This window comes from Harpia harpyja, chromosome 1, assembly GCF_026419915.1.
Source record: "Harpia harpyja isolate bHarHar1 chromosome 1, bHarHar1 primary haplotype, whole genome shotgun sequence".
In the NCBI taxonomy this organism is placed as follows: Eukaryota; Metazoa; Chordata; class Aves; order Accipitriformes; family Accipitridae; genus Harpia; species Harpia harpyja.
Genome location: NC_068940.1, coordinates 106,041,966 through 106,066,668, shown reverse-complemented (window position 1 = coordinate 106,066,668; position 24,703 = coordinate 106,041,966). Strand labels below are relative to the sequence as shown.

Here is a 24,703-nt window from a genome sequence, read left to right as displayed (position 1 = left end):
GCAGGACAAGACGCACATGATCCCATGTCTGCCGTATACTTGCTATGGGATATTGGACAAGTCACTGAAGAGCTTGTTCAGCTCTGATTAAAGTTCTGAAGGACCAAGATCATCTTGGCATCGTGGTATTTTTTTTTGTTGTTATTTGTTTGGGTTTTTTTGTTTTCTGGCAATACGCTGATGAATAAGAACAGACCTTTCCAGGGCACACTGGATGCCTTGACTCATTGCTATTTGCAAGGTATTCAGACGGAAGGCTCTATAGAACAAACAGCAAAATGTCATTTTCTTTCAGTGTTTCCTGCTTGTTAGATTTGAACCAGTACTGTTTTACAGCTGCCCTGCTGTTCAGCTGTTTTTGCTTTCATGGCAGTCCCTTCCTCCCTGACTGCCTGCTACCTAGCTGGTGGGCACATCCACTCCCAGGGCAAGACATGGAGTCTTGAACCTTTACCCTCAAACCAACAGCGTTAAGCCCCCCTCTTGCAAGCCTTTCCATCTGTGCAAGCTTCTATGAGCTAGTTCATAGGAGAGTTTCCTCTGCCTTGAATGGGACCAGGTTTTGGCTGAAAAGCCCCAGTGTATCCCCAGAGCTTTCCTCTTGGGTATCATCTAGATGTCTGCTGAGGTTCAGAGTATACAGCCTGGCTTCAGGACAGTTTAGCCTGTTGTCAGACATCATCTGGGGTGAGTTCAGTAGCTATTTTGCTTTGAACTGGCATGTTCACTTTGTAAAGCCATTTGATTTCCGTGTTCTGTCCCGTAACTCAACCCTCAACTTCTTCCCAGCAATGATCGCACTGTTTCTACACTGAGTAAGTATAAGGTGCTTCATCATCATGTTCTGCTGGCTTCTTGCCCTCCTTGGTCTCTGTAGAAACAACAGAGCCCCAGAGTAATGTGTATGTTTTGCATTTGACAACTTAATTGCTTGGTTATTCTCAAAGAGCAAACTCCAAAGAGAGCTGAAAAAAAAGTAATTAAAAAATGTGACTAAGTGTATGAAGGGAGGAATTGCTGTCTACACTTGGCAGCTGCTCTTAATTTTGGGTTTTTTTTCCTCTCTCTCACTGCCTTTTTAGCATCATTTTTTACGTTGGCAGGTCTACCCACAGATTTAATTGAATTAGCTGATGGACATTTCCATGTGCTTTTCACCGTAGTGTGACTATCAAATGAGTAGTCAATGCTATTATTTTAAAATCTGTGTCGACAAGCTGTAACTTAAGCATCTGCTGTCTGTAGCTTGATTCCTGGAGAACCACCTTTCCTACATCTCATCCTTGTAGGATGAGGCTCACAAACGTTGTCCCAGTATCTTACCTTTCAGCGTCGCCACCTTTTATCTGTTCCTCCTGTAGATCAGGCGCAGCTAGCTGCCGAATCGTTTGATGAGCAGGTCAGCTGTGTCTGGCACACGGGCATCACGTGGCTGCCGAGATGCCACCGTGCCGAGCCGCAGCCAGAGGTGTGTCACTCGCTGGGCCTCCTGCCCAAAAGAGCCCCACTAAGAAAAAAGCACTTGCCATTTATCACGGCAGTCCCTCCGCTGCCACGAGACTCCACGTGCCAGGCGTCCTCTGACGCATGACCTCCTGCGTCGAAACGGGGCACCTGAGAAGTCCCCTTCGGACGGCTGTGGTTGTATTTTTCACTCTAGTTTTCTGAGGAAGTGAACGATGCATGAGTGAACCCATCTCCCTCTTCTTCCTTCCGCAACTTTTAACCTGTGGGCTGAGTTCCAGTAATGCTGGTGGAGAAGTAGAGGTCTCGGCAGTGTTCGGTCCCTGCAGGCTTCATGGGCGTAGGTGGTTGGGTGTAGGAGGAGGACTGCAGTGTCGTCCTACTGAAGGGAAAGCTCTACTGTTATGAGTGATTAGAGAAACAAGTGGAAACAGAGGCCCCAAGAAAAAAACAATTAAAAAAAAAAAGAGGTTTTCCCTGGTTTAAATGCTTCTGGTATGACTTCTTTACCCATAGGTATTGCTTCTAATAGGCAGATTTGGTAAACCCTGGAAAACAGGGCTGGTAGGGACCTGGAGAGGTCAAGTGCAAGCTCCTGTCCCTGCCAGAAGCTGGTGATTGAACGGAGTTCCTTGAGGACCAGAGCTAGAGAGGCCCTTGACTGCACCGACACATCCTTCCCTTCCCTTTCCCTGTTTATTTGCTCGTTGGGTATTTCTTAGCCTTAGATTTGGGGAGATTTGGGACTGGGGTTTTCTTTTCCTTTCTTACCAGTGTACTGCTTGGCAAGTCAACTCACTCTTCATTTTTTAGGTGTCCAGACTCCGCCACTGTTCAAGCTGGTGAATATTGGTTCCTTACCAAATATTTGTCTGTAATTACAAGCACTACCACAGACTTGGAGAAATCTAATGTACTTAAAAGCAAGGAAACTAAATCCAAGGTCCATCCTTGTGAATAGGGTCTCTGAGCTAAAGGAGAACCCTCATGTGTTGCACCAGGATGTAGCACTGATGATAACACCTTGGGAGCAAAAGTCTGAGAGAGTCACCCTTAGCTGGTCCAGACCATGGACTGTAACTGCTTGTTACAGCAGTGAAAGCTAATAACCACCTTTGCCAGGCATTTTGCAGAGAGTTGTTAATTTGTATTTTGCAAGCATTTTCTTGATATTGAGGAAAAAATGCATACATAATCAAGGCTTTGCTTTTAGTAGCTTTGACTGTATGGTCCCAACAAAGTGACTGGATTGTGTGTGTTGTTTTAAAATAATATGTTAAGAAGATGTTTGAATATTAATTCCATTATCTGAAGTAAGATGGGACTGTGGTTTTAGGCTTGCATTTTTATCTAGGATATTGGTGGGGTTTTGAATCTTTGCTTTGAGGCAATTGGTGATTCGATTATTCCACTACAAGTTATATGGGGCCAGTTTTATGTTTATCTTCTATGCTCCAGTTTATTTCCAGGAAGAAATTTCTTTTCATTTCAGTACTATGTGATATCTGTATAGATTTGTAATTTAATATAATTTAATTTATCTAGATTACATTTTAACCTCTTTTAGAGTCGATTTATTTGCCAGGTGGTTACAATATAATGATTGAAAAACCTTCATTGCCTTCCCTCTAGTTTGCTTCTTTCATTTCTTTCCTTTCCTCTCAGATATTTTCTTAAAGCTCTATTGCCTAGGGCTTCCTCTCCCCTTGACTCAGCCTCCTCTGTTGTATATGTGCTCTGGTTTTTGGACATGGGATAATCAGGCATATGGTTTATAAAGGCTGGAAATTTGGCTGCTTCTGCATTAGAATGTAGTAATTAGATCCATAATTAAACAGGCATATTTGGTCTTATGATAAATGAATACCTAACGTAGATGTAAATGTACATATTTACTGGTGTCCACACATTTCTTTACCTGTGCTGAGTGTCTATGTTTTGTTTCAGCACTTGCAAACTTCATAAACAAAGAGAAAAGTGGAGGAGTTATCAGGGCCATTGCTGGAAAACAGGCTGAATTTGTTTCTGAGACCTCTGAGGCCAACGTCATGGTTAAGTGGTACAAAGATGGCAAAGAAATCACAGCCAGCAAGAAATTTACCATGGAAGATAAAGGAAAACTGCATAAGCTTGTGGCTTCAGCTGTGACAAAAGAAGATGAAGGAACATACACATGCAAAATTGGAGATGACACTCTTATATTTGATTTAAAAGTCTCAGGTAAGTTCGTGATGCATGTATGGGATCAGAGTCTGTGTTAAAAACTCAGGACTTTGTTCGTTATACTTGTCTTATTACCTTGAAAATTGCCAGATTTTTGGGCCAAGATTGCACAGCACTATTTCAGAGACTCTGACCCTTACTGTGGTCCTTATGCAAATCCACAATATGGGAAAATAATATAACAATGCAGTGATGTCTTCAAGTCAGCACAAGCTTTTACTAGGGTTGAAGTCATGACTCAAACACCACGCTGGCTGTAACAGGCCGAGAGCCGCATCTGGCCTTTATTCTTTTAGCTCAGCACGTACATCGTCTTTGACTGAGGTGGTCCTAAAGTCTTACTGTGAAAGCCCTGTGTCCTCCTTTGGCAAGTTTAACTCCTGATTTTGAGAGTTAAGCCTCTCCCGCTATTCCCAAAGGACACTGTGATCTCCGAGACATCTCCCTGCGGTACTGTAAGTGAAGCTATCGGTTCGTGGCACATGCCCATCAGCAATAAAGCACGTGCTAAAGCACATGGCTGTCAGGTCAAGCCCAGAAGAGAAATGCTTGTCACTGATGCGTTCCAGTCCAGGAGGGAGTCACGGTATAAAATGACACAAGAATTTATCTGTGAAATTCAATATCTGTGAAATTCAACTGATTCGATTTGCATATCCTGGTGGGCACCTTTCTTCTAAAAGCGGTTTTCTGGCTTATGTCTGGAGCCTAATTTTAAACCCGGTCCTAAATTACAAATTGAAACTCTACTGAAAGCTTCTCATGGCATGTCTGCATGCTGCAGTACAATGCAATTTAAGAGAAGTAACAACTGAGTGCTTGTGACCTGTAACAGTACATCCATGTTACTATGATGCTGTCCATCAGCTAACTAAAAACTCAGCAGAGCTGATTAATCTAGCACAGCACTGGTCTTGAGGGATTGCTACAGGGTTTACTGAGCTAAAGGGACTGATTACATCCAGTTTACCACTGGTGTTTGCTCAGGTATTCACTCTGCATCTTGCCTCCAGTTCTCTTTGGTTGAGAATCCAACATGATGGAATTTCACTTTGAGTGTAATTGTCCTACTTTACCCATTGAAAAATTGGTCTAAAAGAGCCAACCAGGCTCTGTCTGAACTGACCCCCAAAGGGCAATTGATATCATCTGATTCATACTGTCTGATGAGAGCTATCCAAGATCGATTTAAAGAGTGTTCTGGAGCTGCCTCTGTCTGAACATCAAGTACAGAGGAAGCCTGCATGAGTACCTGAGGATGGATACCTAACTTTTTGATGACCATGTGCAGGTTGGGTGAATCTCACCTCTAACTCCTGTGACAAAACATCACATGTCTCAGGCAAAGAAAACTGGTATCTGCTGAATAACTGTGTATCCCCATGAACTTTTTGAGGAACAAGGATTGGGTTACAACCTGTTAACAAAACCTTAGCTAGGGCAACTTCCACCTTGTCTCACATTTCACCATAAAAATTTTCCAGAGTGCTAAGAAGAAGCACTGCACAGTCAGGGGATGGTCTTAGGGCAGGGAAGTAATCTGCCTTTATGGTAATGAGTTACCCCAATAATCTTGAACAGCAGGATTCTGGAGGGACTATTCTTCTTTAGTCATCTATTTTTTTAAGAATAAATCAGTCCTAATGATTACAGTTTTTAATGAAATATTTGTTCTCTGATGCCACAGACGTGCCTGGCATGGGTGTAGCATAGCAATTGTCCTTGGGATACTCAGTGACTGAAAGCAACAGTTGCTGCTAAAAGAAATGCAATACTAAGCTAAGGTTGGTTATAACTGATAGCCATAAGCTTGCTCTTCAGTCAAGGGCTGCCTTGATGGAACGAAAGGTATGAAATACCTGACGTGCTCATCAAATTGCTCGTTAGCTTAGGGACAGGGCATGTTGAATAGGTTTGCTTGCATTTTACACGCAAGATACCTGTCTCCGCTCACTTAGATGCCTTCGCTTTTACCTTTACAAATACACTTGCAAAAAACCTGAGTTGATCTTGTTGATATTGCATTGTTGCTGCATACATGACACATGTGTGTGTGTGTGTACGTGCACAGCTCGTACGTGTGGCCACCAGTCTGTGCAGTCAGCAGAGTCTGAGCAAAGGTATCGAAGCAGGAACCTCTACCGCTTGAGCTGTATGAGTTGTGAGCAGCTGCGAGTTCTCTACTGTGAAGATAAGTTTCAGCAGAAAGATATGACACTATTGGCTCATATATTAACTTAGTCCTCTTGAAGTTGGAGAATATCTTATCAATGATATTATCCCGTATGTACCCTGATCTGGTCTGGGGAAGAATTAGTCCAGTGGGACTGATATTGTGAACATGGGGCTGTAGGAATGGGCTCAGAAACATTTAAAGAAGTCTCCTCACCAGTTCTAACAAGATTTTCTGAGACTTCTTAGATCTTTTCAAAGCTGTTTGTATACTCAGGCATCAATACATATTCCCTAGAGCTTGCTTGAAATCATAAACAAGGAGTGGTGATTAAAGTGTCAGCAACTTGAGGGCATCTCAGCTTGATTTAAAAGATCCAGAAGGATGTAGGAGACATGAATGTGATTGATTGCACTCTAACTAAGCTTAATTGTCTGAAGATCAGAGAAGGAGTTTGCACCGTCTGTCAGAAAGTCAGACATCAACATTCATGTGTGTGATGAGACAGGAGCTGTGAATTAAAGCACGTGTCAGGCTTTATGGTCTCATGATGTTGGGCCAGGTTCTGCTCATGGGTCTCTGCACATACAACTCTGGTAATAGAAACCACCACGTCTGTGCTCTGTAAGAGCTTTCATACCTGACTTCTGAAAGGGATGCAGAAAATGGATGCACATCAGTTAGGTGGATTTCGGTTATGAATACCCGTAGGCATAGATCCACGTCTACCTAGAATTTAATACGTCTGGTAGTAATGCCACAGTGCAGACCTAATAGGCTGATATAGCATAAAGGATTCATCAATACCCAGCTCCCAAAGTGGAGACCGTTATGTACTAACTCTCTGGATGATTTAAAACTTGGACAATGAGTTCCCCAGTAGAGATAACTCTGCTGTATCTCAGGAGGGACTTTTCTGACTCATAGCCACAGTTTATTGCCATAACTGTTAACACTCTGTCATAGTTACATTGCAATAGGTACATTTACACCTCCAGAGTTGAAACTTGATCACCCAAGTGTGACTAGCAATGAAATAATGATCAGTAATTACTGTATCTTAACTTTGTGCTGATAAGCCTGAATCGAGGCATAAACTTCTTTCTCTTTTTCTTTCCAGACGAAGCTGTTACTTTTGTCAACAAGCCCAAAACAACTCCAGAAATATCAGTCAGTCCTTCTGAAAACCTTGAGCTGGTGTGTGAGGTGTCAGCTGCGAGCGGAGCCGTGGTATGGAAGAAGGATCAAACTGAGGTGAAGCAAGACCAGAGGACAACAGTCATCTCCCAGGGGACACACCGCAAGCTCATCATCAAGAAGGTGACACAGCAAGACCAAGGGAGCTATACCTGTGAAACGAAAGACGACAGAACAACATTCCAAGTCAAAGTCAGAGGTGAGAAAATGCTAGAAATGCCAGAGATAAAGGAATATTCCATTTTGGGTGGTATCTTATCTTCAGAGGATCATCTCACAACCTCTCTGGGGTGAAATATTTCAGCCGTAAGACTTGATTTTTGGCCAACTGTCCTATCAACAATTTATACACACAGTTTTGCATCCATGACTAGTTGTAACCACAAAAAAAGTGATGGGCAAGGATGATAACCTCTGCACCTTTCACAGTTAGCTGGTGTGTCTGCAGAAAACCTCCTGCAGAATCACAGTGTGAGGCTATAGCAGAGGTGCAGGGATAGATAAAAGAGAAGAGTGAGGTGTTCGAAGAGCTCTGAATAGCTGGAGAATGACTGAATTTGAGTGACCCAAATAAGCAGGAAAAGAGCAACGGTTCCTGGATATGAGGATACAAGGGTTGTTTCCTTCTGATTCACTGGAAGCTTGGAGAGACATAGGGAGAGAAAAAGAGAGAAGAAGGAGGAGGGTTCAGGCGGTGCATGTTGGTGCTTGAAGTCCTGGGTTCAAATCTGTGCTCAAATTGTGAGATTTTTAACGTTATCTCAGAATTCCCATACACCTATTCACCTCCTATCAGCAAAATAGACATGAAGGTATTTTCTTGTCTTAATGGGCCATCATACTACCTGTCAGGGGCAAGTATGGTGAAATAGGGGGAACTTGATTAAGCGCTGGAGAAGACAACTGCAAAAAGCTATGCGTGACTACTGTGGCTTTCTTACAGAGAGAGAAGACGTGTTTACAAACAAGGACAAGGTACAAAAGGAGGTGAAGGCTGTACTGACACAAAACGCCACGCTGAGCTGTGAGGTGGCCCAGGAGAAGACCGATGTGAAATGGTACAAGGAGGGGAAAGTGATCACCTCGAGCAAGAAGTTCAAGGTGGAGTCGGAGGGCAAATCGCGTCGTCTGGTGGTGGGTCAGGTGGAGAAGAAAGATGCTGGGGAGTACACCTGCGAGGCTGCTGGCCAGAAACTGACCTTCAAGCTTGTCGTCACAGGTGGGAGATGTTGGTTCTCATCAAGGACAGGTCCATGAGTTCCCTTTACTACAGAGCAAAGTGAATCCCTCTCTAGGCTCCAGGCTCTGTGTAGCCTGGGTCTTCACGGAGTAGTGATGGAGATCAGGCAACCAGCTTGTGTGCACCCACTGTCACACAGATGCCTACAGCTAGTGGTCTTCTGTGGGATGAATCCCACTCAGCAGTCCTTTGCATCTGCGGTTGTGATTTATAGGAATAAAGGTAGGGCCAGCTCCCAGACGTGTAGGAAAATAGGTCTTGAAGAAGTAGGAAAACCCTTGTGCTCAAGAAGTAGCTAGAGTGGCCAAGGCTTACATATGGGTCCCAGTGGCAGATGAGATTGGGAGATTATTTGGGCATTACATTATGGAACAAAAAGTCAGATTTCTTGTGGACCCATGGGGATGGGAAGATCCTTAACCCCTGGGGCGTTGGTTCATTTTGCTCAGAAACGGCTACTGTGTTGTCCTCAGGCTGTACAGAGGGCCGTGTCCTGTCTGAGTGTATCTTAGCTGTGGGTGGGACCGCTCCAAAAGGACAGAGCTGTGGGAACTTCTTGTAAGCAGGATTTTGCATTTGATTGTGAACATTTTGGACATCGTGAACATACCTGTGACTTTTCAATTTCTCATCCCACTCCCCAGAAGCAGAGGATGCCTTTATCAACAAGGACAAAGTGAAGAAAGAGGTGAAAGCTGCGCTATCAGACAACGCCACGCTGAGCTGCGAGGTGGCCCAGGAGAAGACCGATGTGAAATGGTACAAGGAGGGGAAACTGATCCCCTCGAGCAAGAAGTTCAAGGTGGAGTCGGAGGGCAAATCGCGTCGTCTGGTGGTGGGTCAGGTGGAGAAGAAAGATGCTGGGGAGTACACCTGCGAGGCTGCTGGCCAGAAACTGACCTTCAAGATTGTCGTCACAGGTGGGAGACATATTTTGGTTTATATTTCATTGTCTTTTCTTTGCATCTGGTTGTTTTCTCCTGTTTTCTCTGTCAAAATATTAAAGTACTTTCTGATGTTGGTGTAATCTACCGTTTCAGTGAGGTTGTGTAGGACTGGGCAGATCTAGAGGTTACGTGTAGGCATCCTGATATCAGCTCCTCAACTCCCTTTTTGTCTCCTTAGGTTCACATAGTGAATCAAGAGTTTTTGTTAGCAGGCGCTGTGTTAAAGGACCTCTTCCAATTTCATCATCATTATTGGTGGTACTCCTCTTGTTATTGGTATTCTTCCATGCAAGTCACTGTTTTCTTCCCTCTTTGTTTCATCTTTTCTCTATACAACATCCTCCCTCCCAAAACAGAGAATTGCTTCAATTATTCCACAGTCTGGCTGTGCAAACGCATGTGAGCACAGCCTCATAACTCCATGCACCATGAAACTTTTGTAGATGTTGAACAGAAATGGATACAGATACGTGCAACTCAATTTATGATTTGTATTTAACAACCTTTCCATCCAGCTTCTACCACTTCTTTCATCTGTCATTGGATACCCAGTTGTGATTTGTAAAGCTATGAGAAGTGGTGTGAATACTTGTCTGCCAAGCGATATTTAAACAGTAGCATTTACGAGATCCCTATTTTATTGTGACTGCATTGAGAAGGTTTGGAAGTTGATGGGGGTGTATTGTCCTAAAAATTGTCTATCAGCAGCACTGCACATATCTGCAATCTGCTGAATCCAAAGGTGATGACTGTTCATTGCGATTTCTACATCTGTAGTGACAAGTCATGAGTCCAGGGATGTTTATTTGTATTTGTATTTTTCTCCTTAATAATGTGATTTGGAGTCTGAGGATTTAATACAGTCTGAGGCTGTTCTTTCACTCTGACTACACTTGTGATTTCTTTGGTGCCAGTATATTTTGCAAGATGTTCAGTAAATTTTATCTCAGGCTCCAGGCAGCCACGGACATGTCAGCTACATTCTGAGTGATTATTTCTGAATTGTATGACGAGAAAGGGTTTGGCTTGGTTTTGTCCGTAGTCATAACACTCTGCTGTTACAGTTCTTGACTCATATTCTGAGCTGATCAGAACAGGGAATCTATTTTCTCCTCTGCTTTCTTATGGCATCAAACACGCTGGGACCACAATGCTGGCAGAGGTCTGGCATTTTATCAGCTATGTAGAAGAGCAACTGCGTTTGGAGTCTGTTGACTTCCCTGCTCACAGTCATGCTGGAGACTTGAAGTCCTTACAGGGCATAGCTCGAGAGCTGTTCCCTTGTGAAGGTTGCAGTCTTTATTGCTCTCCCACTGGCTTGGGGCATCCTGCTCTCTCCATCTTCTATGTCCAATGTGCAACTGCTGCTATAAGATAAAGCTCTGCTGCTCCCCATAGCATAAATTGTAAGCCATCAGCTGTTATGTGTCCCCAGTCCGCGTGGGGTACACAGGGTGAGGGTTGGGGCACTTTGGCTCTTTTTCATGAATTGTGTAGCTCATGCTTTTGGCTCAGGGAACTGCCAGTTTCAGTGAAGGATGGTTTACAGTAAGGCTAGTTTGAGAGGCATCTTTCAGAGAAAATGCAACACAGGCATTGATAGAAAGACCATTTGTATAAACCAAGTTCGTACATTACTGCAGAGGTGTAGTCAGAAAACACAGACATTTAGTGCTTTTACAGTTGAATTTTTCTAGCTGAGGGCTATTCTTAGCTGTCTGCCTCAGAAACCAAAGGTTTTCAGTTCTCTTTCAAACTGGATGACTTCACGGCTGCACAGGGTAATATAACACCTTTCCCCCTCTGTCGTAAGTGGAGAGCGCTTGCCTAGCTACCGTTGCTGTATTTCTCATGTGTACAACTGTAACATGACATGCAAGTCCAGCACTCACTGGAAAATGATCTAGTGTGAAAGTCAGGAGGGATTATGAGTACTCTGAGTGGTTGCTCTGTTGCTGCAGAAATCCCCATCTTACTAGATTATCCTAAAGTGCAGTGGCTTTCTGAGTCTTAATTTATCCTGTTACCATTGCACTCAGAAAGCTTTTCAGGGTTCCTGTACTCCAGGGCTCCAGTGATAGCAAAAAACCTTCCCTATTTAAGGACAGCTTGAAGGTTAGATGTTCAGTGTTGAGTATTGGGATGCAGCTATGGCTTTTTGGCTTAATATTAACAGAACCAGGTGCTGCACACCTTGGGACTGAGCTAGATGTGTAGCCCAAAGAGCTGATTCTGCAATCTCATTATTTCAAGAATCATGGTATACAGTGAAATCCTTATTTGAAATAGGTTAAAGCTCTGTGTCCTGAAAATGGTTTTCTTCAGTTTCAGTGGAACCTTACTAGCCAACTGCAGCTGAGGTTGGAAATGTCAGCTGAATACTTGTTTAAAATATGTTTCTGAGGCAAATTACTGGCTACTGTAAATCACTTTGTAAGCTGATTAAAAGATTTGGTCACATTTCCTATCACTATAAAAATGTTCTATGTTAAAGGGCAAGAATGCATGCAGAGGACAAGCAAGTAACCCATCTGGAATATTCCTGCTCTGCTAACTTGTCGTTTTAAATACAGCATCCATTTACAGTCTGGTTTCTCACTCATTTGTTTAGTGTACCCTGCATATCCATAGCCCGAGTTGGAGATGGAAGGAAATGTTTATATTTTCGCAACTTGTTTTGAATGCCAACCATGGTGTGTGCTTGAGCTTTTTTAGATATCAAAATGCTGCTTAATCTGCAGCGGGCTAACGTGTGCCTTTGAGGAGTTTTGCATCACCCAGCATACACCATGTACGCTGCCTTGTTAACGACACCTTAATGACAATGACACCTCCTTACACGCCTTCTACAGCCAATGCAAACAGAGGAGCTCAAATTTAGAGCATATAAACTGGGTTCCTGCTTCGGCTTGCTCCCTGCTGGGCTCCTCTCTTTCCGTGGACTGGGCAATATTGATGGCGAGCCTACGATGCGGCTCCCAGGATTACAAGAAGTGCCGTGGTCAGCAGTGTAGGAACTTGACCTGAACTTACCCCTACTCCATACCCTCCCAGGCAGCTGCTGCCACTCAGAGTACAGACACGACAGGGACGGTATGCAGAGGAGACAGTCATCAAGGAGGAGCAAAAGACGGCACTAGGATGCTGCAGAGAGTGACTGGGGGGAGGAAGGCAGTAGCACGGGTTATGGAAGGCGTTCATCACGACTGCCAAGGAGAGCTGAGAGCCAAGACCCTCCTAGGTCACCCTGGCCAGGTAACCCAGATGCCTGAAGCTGGCTGGATGAATTATCTTCTTCCGTGCTTACACTGCAACTGAATGGCAAAGGCAACCCCATAGGCTCTCTAGTCCAGCATTTATCTTTGGAGCCTGTGCTGCTGTAGCAGTGAAATCACAGACTCCGACGGTCAAGTACGTACCTGGGATGCAAATAGGCAAAGGCAGCCTACGCTGAACACTGGGTGGTTGTTGCTATGTGATGTCTGCCATGTAGGCATACCACAAATGATTTACACTTCTTGTGCAGTTATTTCTTAAGGTAAATCAGTGGGAAAAAATGTGGCAGCCCATTTATCTAGGGTCTATTTGTTCTCCCACATCTCAAATGTACACTAATATAAAGGTTAACAGTGACCACATCAGTTGTTGGGAAAAGGAGAACCAGGTAAAATAATCATTAAAGTAATTGGTAAAAGATGGATTCATCAGTCAGTCCTACTTAGCAAGGTGACAATTGAATCTTTCCAATGTCTATACCTACCTAACTACTAATTATGCAAGATATCCTTTTGATGCCAACTCCACTTGTTGACACGGAAATTCTAAGTGATACTGTGGAAGAAAGTGACTTTAAACACTTCATTCTTGTGGCTTGTGTTAAGTATTAAGAGAAGATTCCCTACAGCCAGTTTTCTGAAAAAATCAAGATTTCCGATGAGAAAAAATGCATACTTCAAATTTTATAGGCCAGTTTTATGTATAATGTAGGCCAAGTACTGTTCCATATTAAGAACTGTATCTATCTTCCTCATTTCTTTGGGACTGAGTTACAAGATATCTTCTGAACAACCCAGTCTTATTCTAAAATACCGAAATGTTGGTAAATTCCTGTAAATAATGTGATAGTGAAGGTGGCAGCTCATAATTCTGCTATACTTGGCTAGTTCCAAATGTGGTGTGTAGAAATACGATAACGACACAAGGGGGGAAATATATCTTTCTCTTCATTATAAGAAATTTGAAAATGAGGAGGTCGAGCTGTTTGTGAAGACTAGTCAGAGAGGTATGATAATTATATGGACTATGTTTTGAGGGCACATTGTTCTATGTGATAAAAAGAACTGCAAAGCAATGTTACTTACAAGAAATGATCCTGCAGAGCACCTGAACAAAATATGTGTAATATCTTCTCGTTGTAAGCTGTGTATATCTTACGTATTTTTTCCCTAATATTTCCCTATTTCAGAGACAGAAGATGCATTTGTCAACAAAGAGAAGGTGCAGAAAGAGGTGAAAGCTGCACTGGCACAAAACGCCACGCTGAGCTGCGAGGTGGCCCAGGAGAAGACCGATGTGAAATGGTACAAGGAGGGGAAACTGATCCCCTCGAGCAAGAAGTTCAAGGTGGAGTCGGAGGGCAAATCGCGTCGTCTGGTGGTGGGTCAGGTGGAGAAGAAAGATGCTGGGGAGTACACCTGCGAGGCTGCTGGCCAGAAACTGACCTTCAAGCTTGTCGTCACAGGTGGGAGATGTTGGTTCTCATCAAGGACAGGTCCATGAGTTCCCTTTACTACAGAGCAAAGTGAATCCCTCTCTAGGCTCCAGGCTCTGTGTAGCCTGGGTCTTCACGGAGTAGTGATGGAGATCAGGCAACCAGCTTGTGTGCACCCACTGTCACACAGATGCCTACAGCTAGTGGTCTTCTGTGGGATGAATCCCACTCAGCAGTCCTTTGCATCTGCGGTTGTGATTTATAGGAATAAAGGTAGGGCCAGCTCCCAGACGTGTAGGAAAATAGGTCTTGAAGAAGTAGGAAAACCCTTGTGCTCAAGAAGTAGCTAGAGTGGCCAAGGCTTACATATGGGTCCCAGTGGCAGATGAGATTGGGAGATTTTTTGGGCATTACATTATGGAACAAAAAGTCAGATTTCTTGTGGACCCATGGGGATGGGAAGAACCTTAACCCCTGGGGCGTTGGTTCATTTTGCTCAGAAACGGCTGCTGTGTTGTCCTCAGGCTGTACAGAGGGCCGTGTCCTGTCTGAGTGTATCTTAGCTGTGGGTGGGACCACTCTGAAATGGCAGAGCTGTGGGAACTTCTTGTAAGCAGGATTTTGCATTTGGTTGTGAACATTTTGGACATCGTGAACATACCTGTGACTTTTCAATTTCTCGTCCCACTCCCCAGAAGCAGAGGATGCCTTTATCAACAAGGACAAAGTGAAGAAAGAGGTGAAAGCTGCGCTATCAGACAACGCCACGCTGAGCTGCGAGGTGGCCCAGGAGAAGACTGATGTGAAATGGTACAAGGAGGGGAAAGTGATCCCCTCGAGCAAGAAGTTCAAGGTGGAGTCGGAGGGCAAATCGCGTCGTCTGGTGGTGGGTCAGGTGGAGAAGAAAGATGCTGGGGAGTACACCTGCGAGGCTGCTGGCCAGAAACTGACCTTCAAGCTTGATGTCACAGGTGAGGGATTATCTGATTACATATTTTTTTGCTGTAGCTTTAAAGAAAGTTTCCTAGTGATATAGACTTACGTCCAGCCTTGGTCTATATGGGTCTGCCACAGAACTTAAGCGGACTAAGAATCTGTAGTTTTTGTGTATGCTGGGACAGAGTTTCTTTCTGCCACATGTGTGCAAAACATGGCTTTGCTGAGAGGATTTGCCAGTATGTCTTCATGAGGAATTGCACAATACATACGGTTTTGAGTGTGAGTTCAGATAGTTATCCAGTAGTTTGTGTATGCTGGTGAATCATCAATGTATACATTTTTGTCCTTGCTGTTAGTTATTTTTGTGGAAAATATTACCCAGTACTTCCTTCCACATCTTCCTTGCTTCTGTCTTGCTTGAAAGTGTTATGAGGAAAGAATACCTAAATTTGATGTAGGTGGGTTTTTTTCTGATTGTGGACCAGAGGAAAACCTTAAAGGCATGCAATTAAAAGCACATCCCAGGAAGTGATGCCAGACAATACAATTGGATTTGGTGGAAAGATTTGCCCTTTCTTCAAATGGATTCACCCAACACTAGATTAGAAACATGTCTATTTAGAAGTGTGTGCATCTGTGCAGCCTGGTGCACCAGTCATACCTCTGAGGTTTTTATTTTGGACCGAGCTATGAATGTGGCTATGTATCTTCCACGCTGGAGGTGGTTTGTGGCGGGTCTGCTCCCAGTGTGGCCTGAGTAAAAGCATGATATTAAACATTGAGATTCACGTGACTGCCAGTTGTGGGTCTGGCTGACGTACAAGCTTATTGGGTTTCATTCTGCTTGCTCTGCCATGTCTGTATTCTGTGGTATATATCGCTGGGGAGTGACCCTACAAGGAAATTGTAGACAAATCTGCTCATTCTCCTTTGTGTTTGGCAACTCTCCTTTCTGCTAGAAAAACTATGGTAATACTCTCTGGCTCAGTTATGTGACTTTTTTCTATAGCTCTATGCAGGTTGTAGGAGTAGCACAGAGCAAGACTGAGATTGTTATTTTATTTCAAACAACGAATGCCTTTGGTAGCAGAAGCTGTTGGAAAAATTGTGGCGGATTATAAATGAAACTGTGAAAGGCAGAAATTAACAAAGGATCTTATCACACTGTTTGAAGGAAGAGCTCTTCTTAGCTTCCTGTGGAAGGATCTTCTCACCTGTGAGTAGGAGAACTTTAGCCTCTGCTGGATGCAGCAAGGCACTGAAATGCTCTCAGCAGTTGTTTGTGCTTGCAACTTAGCCCAAAGGTCTGTCTCTGAGCGAGGAAAGCTGTTGACAGCAATAATGGTGGGTTGCATGAGACTTTTGGATGAAAACTCAAAAACTGGTCTGCTTTTAGGGCTTCTGAGAAATAGTTGTATTCGTGGGAGAAAATCCTATGGCTTGGACACTGGGCATTCACTTTTTTGGGAAATGGCACCATCCTCTGCAGGTTGATGTGGGGGGGACCTCACTATCACCAACCTTCTCTGCATCTCACATCCTCCCTGTAAATAGGGATAAGAAGAGTGCCCTACCTCATGGAAGTGTTTTTCATATCACAGGCTTTGAGGTACTTGGGTACCACGGGAAAGGGGAAAGGCATTTTGTCTGCAAGATATAGATGAGTGTTGCCCAAGCCCATTGCTGCCAAAGAGAGGCCATTACTCAGATTTTGCAAATGGGTAAATACAAGAAAGAAGAGCAGAGAAGAATAGGCTCCCTCTTGCCACTGAGAGGTTTACTGGTCACGTTAAAGGCAGAAATGGTGGGACCCATTTGGGTTCTCGTTCAAGACTGCTGAGGAAGTAAGCTGTAGAACTAGAACTGGAAAATGGACCTTCTGACCCTCTGTGCTTTAACCATAGTTCACCTTTTTTTTATCTTGCTGTTGATTAAAGATACAACTGAGCAGGAGTGCCAACTAGACTTTGTGCAAGCAATACCATTCCCTGAGGGAAATTCAACCAACTGAAAGCTCTCACTGAAGAGAGTTGCCTAGGATGGAACATAACGTGTGAGCTTAGGAGTCCCGCACTCAGCCTGCTTTTGTAACCTCCACTGCTTTGTATTAAAGGGCAAAACTTCTACCTAGGGTGAGAGCTGAAATGATCAAATTAGCCTGTAGGAGAACACTTTCTAGGAGCATTGGCTTGTTTTCTTCAGAAGTGTGATATCAAGAGCTCTGAAACATGAAACCCACACTCTTTGCATTATGGCACCACTTCTTCCCTTGTCTACATATATTTCTGGTGCTAGAGGATCCTTCGCTAGGTATCTTAACCTCCTTCATAAGCTTGGATCCAGCCTGACTTTTGGCAAATCTTGCTTTATTACTACAGTGTCTGACCCCAGAAACACACCTTTCCAGTAGAGTTGTCCTTTTTTTCCATTCCTTATTTGTGCTCTGTCTTTTAAAGTATTTTAAAGGGTATTTATATATTGTTTAGTTTGCCTTGCTAATCCTTTCCTTCCTGTTCTTCTGCTGGGTAAGGTATAGATTCTGAACACTTTAGTGTGAAAATACCAGGTCCCACATTTAGTCTTGAACAAATTGTTCATCTACTGTTCATGAGTCAGTTCTCATAATTCATACAAGTTTGCTAGTTCAAGTGTGTTACAGATATACTTTTGCTAATTTCTCTATTTACTGTAGACTAGATCATCTTAAGATCCCTACATCCAACATTATTTCCCACGCCCAGCTTCTAAAATGATGTCCTTGGAATTTACCAAAACCAAGCCTAAAATCAAATTAGTGTTCTTAATTCAATGTCTGCCTGCCTGGAGAATCTGACAGCTATTGCATCTGGAAATCCAAGATGCTACTGGCACAGCTCCAGCGGAGGCAACCAAGATGATTAGGGGGCTGGAGCACGTCATACGACGAGACTGGGAGAACTGGATTTGTTCAGCCTAGAGAAGAGAAGGCAGGTGGAGCTTTTATTGCAGCCTGCAACTATCTAATGGAAGGATATAGAGTCCACAGCTCCACATTCTTCTCAAAGATGCATGGTGAAAGGAGAAGAGGCAAAGTATACAAGTTGGAACATGGGAGATTCTGAGAAGATATTAGGAAAAACTTGCTTGCACAATGAGGGGGGTCAAGCTCTGGAAGAGGAGCCTTGAGGTTGTAGGATCTCCATCACTTGAGATATTAAGAACTCAATGGGACATGGCTCTGAGTAACTTGATGTAATTTTATCTGCTCTGAGTGGGGAAGTGGGACTGGATGACCTCCAGAAATCACTCCTAACCTAAATTATTTTATGACTGTGATTTTGTACTATTAGTAGCACATGTTCTGTAGAATATATTTGGGAAGTGATGCTGTTCCATAAGGGCACAACTCCATATAAATCTTTGTAAAGGTACTCCAGTTGTTATGCATCTATTTCATAAGCCATATTGTTTATTTCCCGATAACCTGGACCCAAATACGGGGACAGCATTGGCAAATGAAGGATCCTGTCCGGAGTATGTCCTGTTTACTGTGAATATACAGCCCAGTCTTCTCTGCAAGTGAACAAAACATGTCCTGCTTCCCCAAGAAAGCCCATCCTGCTTGCCTGCAGAGAGTGACCCTACAAAGTGTGTGCAGGAAAGCTGGTGAAAGCCTAAATATCAGGCATGGCAGTTCTTCTTGCTGCCCAATGAGCAGCAGCTAGAAACTGTGCTGTCTGGAAGCAAGCTGTTCCTGCCAGCGCTTCCTTAAACATTTGCTTAACTCTGACTCGGTTAGCCTTTTTCATTTTACAGCTGCTTTATTTAAACTGTAATGTACTAGGTGATCTCCCATTGAAAACCCAATACCATACAATCTCGGAGGCAAAACTTTCATTTTCATGGGCTTTTTTCTACATTTTTCCTTCTTTCCAATCTTGCAGATGATGTATTTGAACACAAAGACAAAGTGCAAAAGGAGGTGAAGGCAGTGCTGAAGGAGAACACCACCCTGAGCTGCGAGGTGGCCCAGGAGAAGACCGATGTGAAATGGTACAAGGAGGGGAAACTGATCCCCTCGAGCAAGAAGTTCAAGGTGGAGTCGGAGGGCAAATCGCGTCGTCTGGTGGTGGGTCAGGTGGAGAAGAAAGATGCTGGGGAGTACACCTGCGAGGCTGCTGGCCAGAAACTGACCTTCAAGCTTGATGTCACAGGTGAGTGAATTTGTTGCATCCCTGTTTTACATCCTGAAAAACTGAAGTAGAGGGAAGTTATGTGGCTGGGCAAATTCCATCTCAGCAGGCAGTGACTGAGCCAGCATTTAAATTTTGCTGGTTTACTCATGCAGTTGTGTTCACACTACTAGATCTGTCTCCCTTCTTTGAAAACTAAGAATGCAGTGGCTTTCTGTAGCCCAAGCCCAGGGCAGGCTGAAGATCATTGGGGAATTTCCCTGGGAATCTGGTGAAGATGCACTGATAGCAAAATGGGAATTCAATAACTGCAGGAGAAATTAAAGGACACGGCAAATCTTCTCAGCACACGTGTTCTCTTGTGAATGCTCCTTCCTTCTATAAAGTGTCTCTTTATTATGGACAAAACCATTTTATTATGGCCTGTGTCAACAGAAGGGAAATACTAGAACTGTTCTAAGAGGCAGTAGCTGAGGAAACCAGGTCTTTTCACCATGATATTAGCAAAGACAGGTTTTAATCTTGACATCCCTCAGTTGGATGTTAATGAATTTAAAGCAAATTGAGGAGTTCATGTATTAGATTGTTTTTTGATTCTGGTGTGGAGCAGTGCAAAGCAAATAGCATGGGAGCTGGCTAATTTTCATTCGTTAGAGAAACATAGTTCTGGGATGACATATCTTTAGAACTTTTGGGAAATAAAAGATACAGACACAGAATAGGCTCACAGAGTTTGTTTCCAAAGACTAGCTTTGCTCTTGCTGGCAAAGCAAACTGCAGCTTTTGGGTTGTTTGGACAGTGCAATGCTTGTCCTCTTACAGCAAACAGACTTCTTACAGACTGCATCCACTGGTGTGCTGCTGGATATTGGGATATGTGAACTTCTTTTCTGAAGATTTTGGAGAATGATAGTGATGGAAATGAAAGCAATTTTGGGGCCACGTAAGCTGTCTTGGACTACCCAGTATAGGAGTCCTTCACCAGCACCTGATGAAATTCAAACGTTAACAATTCAGTTGACAGTGTTGGAAGGGAATGGGAATGGGAAATCCATTCCAGCACCACAATACAAAGACTGATACGTGCATTTGGGAAGAGGGGTGTGTGTGAAAGTTTAGTTTTCTAAATCTGCCCCTGTACTCTTAATTCCAGAGGCAGAAGATGCCTTTATCAACAAGGACAAAGTGAAGAAAGAGGTGAAAGCTGCACTAACACAAAACGCCACGCTGAGCTGCGAGGTGGCCCAGGAGAAGACCGATGTGAAATGGTACAAGGAGGGGAAACTGATCACCTCGAGCAAGAAGTTCAAGGTGGAGTCGGAGGGCAAATCGCGTCGTCTGGTGGTGGGTCAGGTGGAGAAGAAAGATGCTGGGGAGTACACCTGCGAGGCTGCTGGCCAGAAACTGACCTTCAAGATCGTTGTCACAGGTGGGAGATGTTGGTTCTCATCAAGGAAAGGTCCATGAGTTCCCTTTACTACAGAGCAAAGTGAATCCCTCTCTAGGCTCCAGGCTCTGTGTAGCCTGGGTCTTCGCGGAGTAGTGATGGAGATCAGGCAACCAGCTTGTGTGCACCCACTGTCACACAGATGCCAACAGCTAGTGGTCTTCTGTGGGATGAATCCCACTCAGCAGTCCTTGTTGTTTTCTGATTTCAGAATAAAGAGAAATTAAACAAGTTTGCATCTGCGGTTGTGATTTATAGGAATAAAGGTAGGGCCAGCTCCCAGATGTGTAGGAAAATAGGTCTGGAATGATGCTCCAGAAGTACCTAGAGTGGGCAAGGCTTACAGTGGAGTCCCAGTGGTGGATGAGATTGGATTCTTATATGTGCATTACATTATGGAACAAAAAGTCAGATTTCTTGTGAATCCACAGGGATGGGAAGAACCTTAACCCCTGGGGCGTTGGTTCATTTTGCTCAGAAATGGCTGCTGTGTTGTCCTCAGGCTGTACAGAGGGCCGTGTCCTGTCTGAGTGTATCTTAGCTGTGGGTGGGACCGCTCCAAAAGGACAGAGCTGTGGGAACTTCTTGTAAGCAGGATTTTGTATTTGGTTGTGAACATTTTGGACATCGTGAACATACCTGTGACTTTTCAATTTCTCGTCCCACTCCCCAGAAGCAGAGGATGCCTTTATCAACAAGGACAAAGTGAAGAAAGAGGTGAAAGCTGCGCTATCAGACAACGCCACGCTGAGCTGCGAGGTGGCCCAGGAGAAGACCGATGTGAAATGGTACAAGGAGGGGAAACTGATCACCTCGAGCAAGAAGTTCAAGGTGGAGTCGGAGGGCAAATCGCGTCGTCTGGTGGTGGGTCAGGTGGAGAAGAAAGACGCTGGGGAGTACACCTGCGAGGCTGCTGGCCAGAAACTGACCTTCAAGATTGTCGTCACAGGTGGGAGAAGATGCTTTGGCCCAGGTTTCCTATTTCTAGAATATTTAGAAAAAAAATTTTTATTATTTTTATATACCTTCTATGTAAAACATTATAAAATCTCTAAGACAGTGGGCTCCATCCTTGAAAATCTTTGAGCTGCCCATCTCTGTAGGAACAGGGCCATGAAAAGGAAAGTACTGATTGCACCTCTCCATCCCCACATGATGAAGCAACCAGAACAACTCTGCAACACAGATGATTCTCAGTGCATTTCAGAGCAGGGTCACAGTGGAGAGCAGTGGGGTGTCTGCCCAATGTCTGCACTCACCAAAACAAAACACAAAAAAACTTACCAGAAAAGAGTTTGAATGTTCTACCAATAGCTTTAGATGTGTAGTGTCAAGTCAGAGGCTTGGTTTCCAGTGTTACTGTAAACCATGATAAGGGGATTTGGCAACATCATATCTTGGAGACACTCTGAATTTCTCTCTTTTCAGAGCCAGAAGTTGTGTTTACAAACAAGGACAAGGTACAAAAGGAGGTGAAGGCTGTACTGACACAAAACGCCACGCTGAGCTGTGAGGTGGCCCAGGAGAAGACCGATGTGAAATGGTACAAGGAGGGGAAACTGATCCCCTCGAGCAAGAAGTTCAAGGTGGAGTCGGAGGGCAAATCGCGTCGTCTGGTGGTGGGTCAGGTGGAGAAGAAAGATGCTGGAGAGTACACCTGCGAGGCTGCTGGCCAGAAACTGACCTTCAAGCTTGATGTCACAGGTAAAACATACCTTGTCGGAATTACAGGAGAGGGTAATAAAGTAGTAACTGGAATAACTATTACACTATGACTCAGATACAATAGTCTGGGCTTTGTTGCACTCTGTAGATCTCACCTGATTTTCTGTACCTTCTTGCCTGGGTTTGTAGAAGTGGGAATGTTTGGCTTTAGCGTGGCACAAAGGCCTATCTCAGTCTGTCTATATAATCATAGTTGCAGATATAAATATAACAGAAATAATAATCAACATAATATTCAGATCTCTCCCGTTCCTCGCATCCCAATGGGTGATTCTTGAGCATTGAACCTCTTGAAAAGGTTCTATGCTGCTATATTTGTGTCCTAGATCTTAAGCAAAAGGAATTTTGGAGCTTTTGGTGATAAGCAGGACAGATGCTCTTTGGGAACATTTGAATTAAATATTTTTTGCACGGTGGCTTGCAACCATAGGATAGATATCAAGGACCCTCTTGGTCCTTTCCATTCCTAGGGTCTTACTTTCCTTTTTTCCACATGGTGATTTGGTCACACGGAAGGGTAGATATCACCCAGTGAAGGCAACCAGTTTTGGCAAATGACAACCTAAATATTTTCCAAACCTGTGCACAGAAATCTGTAAGATTGATCTCACTTTAATCTCTCAATCAATATTTTCTTCCTTTTCTGCACTCAGAGCCAAAACCTGCATTTATAAACCAGGAAAAGGTCCAGAAGGAGGTGAATGCTGTCCTGACAGAAAGTGCCACCCTCAGCTGTGAGGTAGCAGAGGATGCAACTGAAGTGAAATGGTATAAGGATGGAAGACTGCTCATTTCCTCTAGAAAATTCAAAATAGAAACTGCGGGCAAAACCCAGCGCCTGGTTATAGAGCAGCTGGAGAAGAAAGATGCTGGAGAATACATCTGCGAGGCTGCAGGCCAGAAGCTGACTTTCAAGTTGGAACCAACTGGTGAGTACTCGCTTTGAGGTGCTAAGCAGCATTCTGTGTGGCTTAGAGGAAAACTGGATATTCCCTGTCCAGCAGCCACGGTGAAGCCACCGTTTCCCCTGGAGCAACATCAGTGAACCACATCACACGTTATTTTGGCCTTTTTAATTTAGCAGTGTAGAGGTGGGAAATCTGGCTGAAGACTTTTTTTGGCTATGAAAATGCTATATAGTTTTTTGCTTATCCCCTTTGCACACCTCATCTCTCAATCTGTTACAAGGGTGGAGAGTTGAAATTGGGAAGTTTTGAAGAGCAGCAAGAGAGCTGTGGAGAAAGGTGACTAAGAAAAGCTGTTCTGCTGCAACAAAGTGTTGTACAAGATAGAGAAGAGGCCAAGGGAAGGGTAGTAGAGCAAACAGAAAACAAGCCATAAATTCAGGTTTAGCACATTAATATTTCTTCTTAATTTGATCTAAAATCCTAAAAATGGGAGATGAAAGAATTATATAGGTCATTTTACTTCTAAGAAACAAGCTTTTTGTGGGCAGCAGATAAAATGTATATTTGCATTTCCTTTCCTTTGCTTCTCTTCTAAGCAGAAGCTCTGGGTTGCCTGACAGATCATTGTCTTTCTTCTTGCTCAGCAAAAGATTATACCAGCCACAAATATTCAGCCATATTCCCTGGGTTATCACAGATTATAGATGAGCTGGTGTTGTGAGTCATGAAGAGAGAGTAATAGAAAACTGCTGTGTTAAGGATTTGAGCATTAAGTTATTAGTTTTCCTATTTTAATGCCTTTCCTAGAACCAGAGGCTAAATTTGAAAAGAAAGTTGTCCAGAAAGAGCCTCTCATTGTTCAAGAACATGAAAGCATCACACTGACTACTTCAGTAACACCTGAAACTGCTGCAGTAAAGTGGTTCAAGGATGGAACAGAAATCAAGGCGAGCAAGAAATACGAGATCAAGAGTGAGGAGGCGTCCAGGACGCTGACAGTGAACCTGGCTGAGAGCACAGACACTGCTGTGTACACTTGCCAGACAAAGAATGACAAGCAGGAATTCAAAGTACAGGTGAAAGGTGAGCAGAGAGCAGCACACAGGTCATGTCCCAACCCAACAGCTATACTTCTCTCATGGTAGGACGGAGGTGAAGTCCAAACTTTCTCTAAAACTGTTCCAACCTCAAGGCTTGGATTGCTGTTGCAGCTGCTGTGGCTGCCCCACCATGGGCCAGCAAAGTTCTCCTCCTTCCAAATTCCCAATTTTTGTCCTTCGTTGGCCACTCGGGGGAACAAGGAAGCCTACGATGGGTGCTTCTCCTGGTGTCTGCTCCCTACTCTCATTGCGCTGTTTGTGTCTCCTCCCAACCCCAGTAGCTGGGGCATGGCGGAGCCTTAGCTCTTCTCCACTCTGCTCACCAGCCTGACAAAGCTGATGAGGATGTGGAGGGATGTTGTGTGAGGAGAAGATTTGTGACTTAGTCACACGGGGAGACAGGACCTGAATTGTACCCTACTCTGTTCGTGGGATGGTGCACCTGGGATGCTGTTCC

The 24,703-nt window shown here is 43.9% G+C and overlaps 1 protein-coding gene across 17 annotated transcripts in view; it reads left to right on the top strand.

Annotated features, from left to right (window-relative positions):
* The window catches only part of OBSCN (obscurin, cytoskeletal calmodulin and titin-interacting RhoGEF), a 194,269-nt gene that overhangs the window by 27,360 nt on the left and 142,206 nt on the right, over positions 1-24,703 (top strand). For 10 of the 17 annotated variants that reach the window (XR_008238302.1, XM_052808340.1, XM_052808401.1 and 7 more), the window contains exons 8-19: positions 3,412-3,684; positions 6,981-7,256; positions 8,001-8,276; positions 8,942-9,217; positions 13,710-13,985; positions 14,651-14,926; positions 18,818-19,087; positions 20,220-20,495; positions 21,187-21,462; positions 21,942-22,217; positions 22,892-23,167; positions 23,954-24,229. Coding sequence is in view for 16 of the 17 variants with exons in the window: in XM_052808340.1 (XP_052664300.1) it covers positions 3,412-3,684; positions 6,981-7,256; positions 8,001-8,276; positions 8,942-9,217; positions 13,710-13,985; positions 14,651-14,926; positions 18,818-19,087; positions 20,220-20,495; positions 21,187-21,462; positions 21,942-22,217; positions 22,892-23,167; positions 23,954-24,229 (3,303 nt within the window). In the remaining variant the exon portion in view is untranslated. The remainder of the gene's footprint in view (positions 1-3,411; positions 3,685-6,980; positions 7,257-8,000; positions 8,277-8,941; positions 9,218-13,709; positions 13,986-14,650; positions 14,927-18,817; positions 19,088-20,219; positions 20,496-21,186; positions 21,463-21,941; positions 22,218-22,891; positions 23,168-23,953; positions 24,230-24,703) is intronic. The other 7 variants (XM_052808285.1, XM_052808313.1, XM_052808303.1 and 4 more) reach the window with 7 other exon arrangements.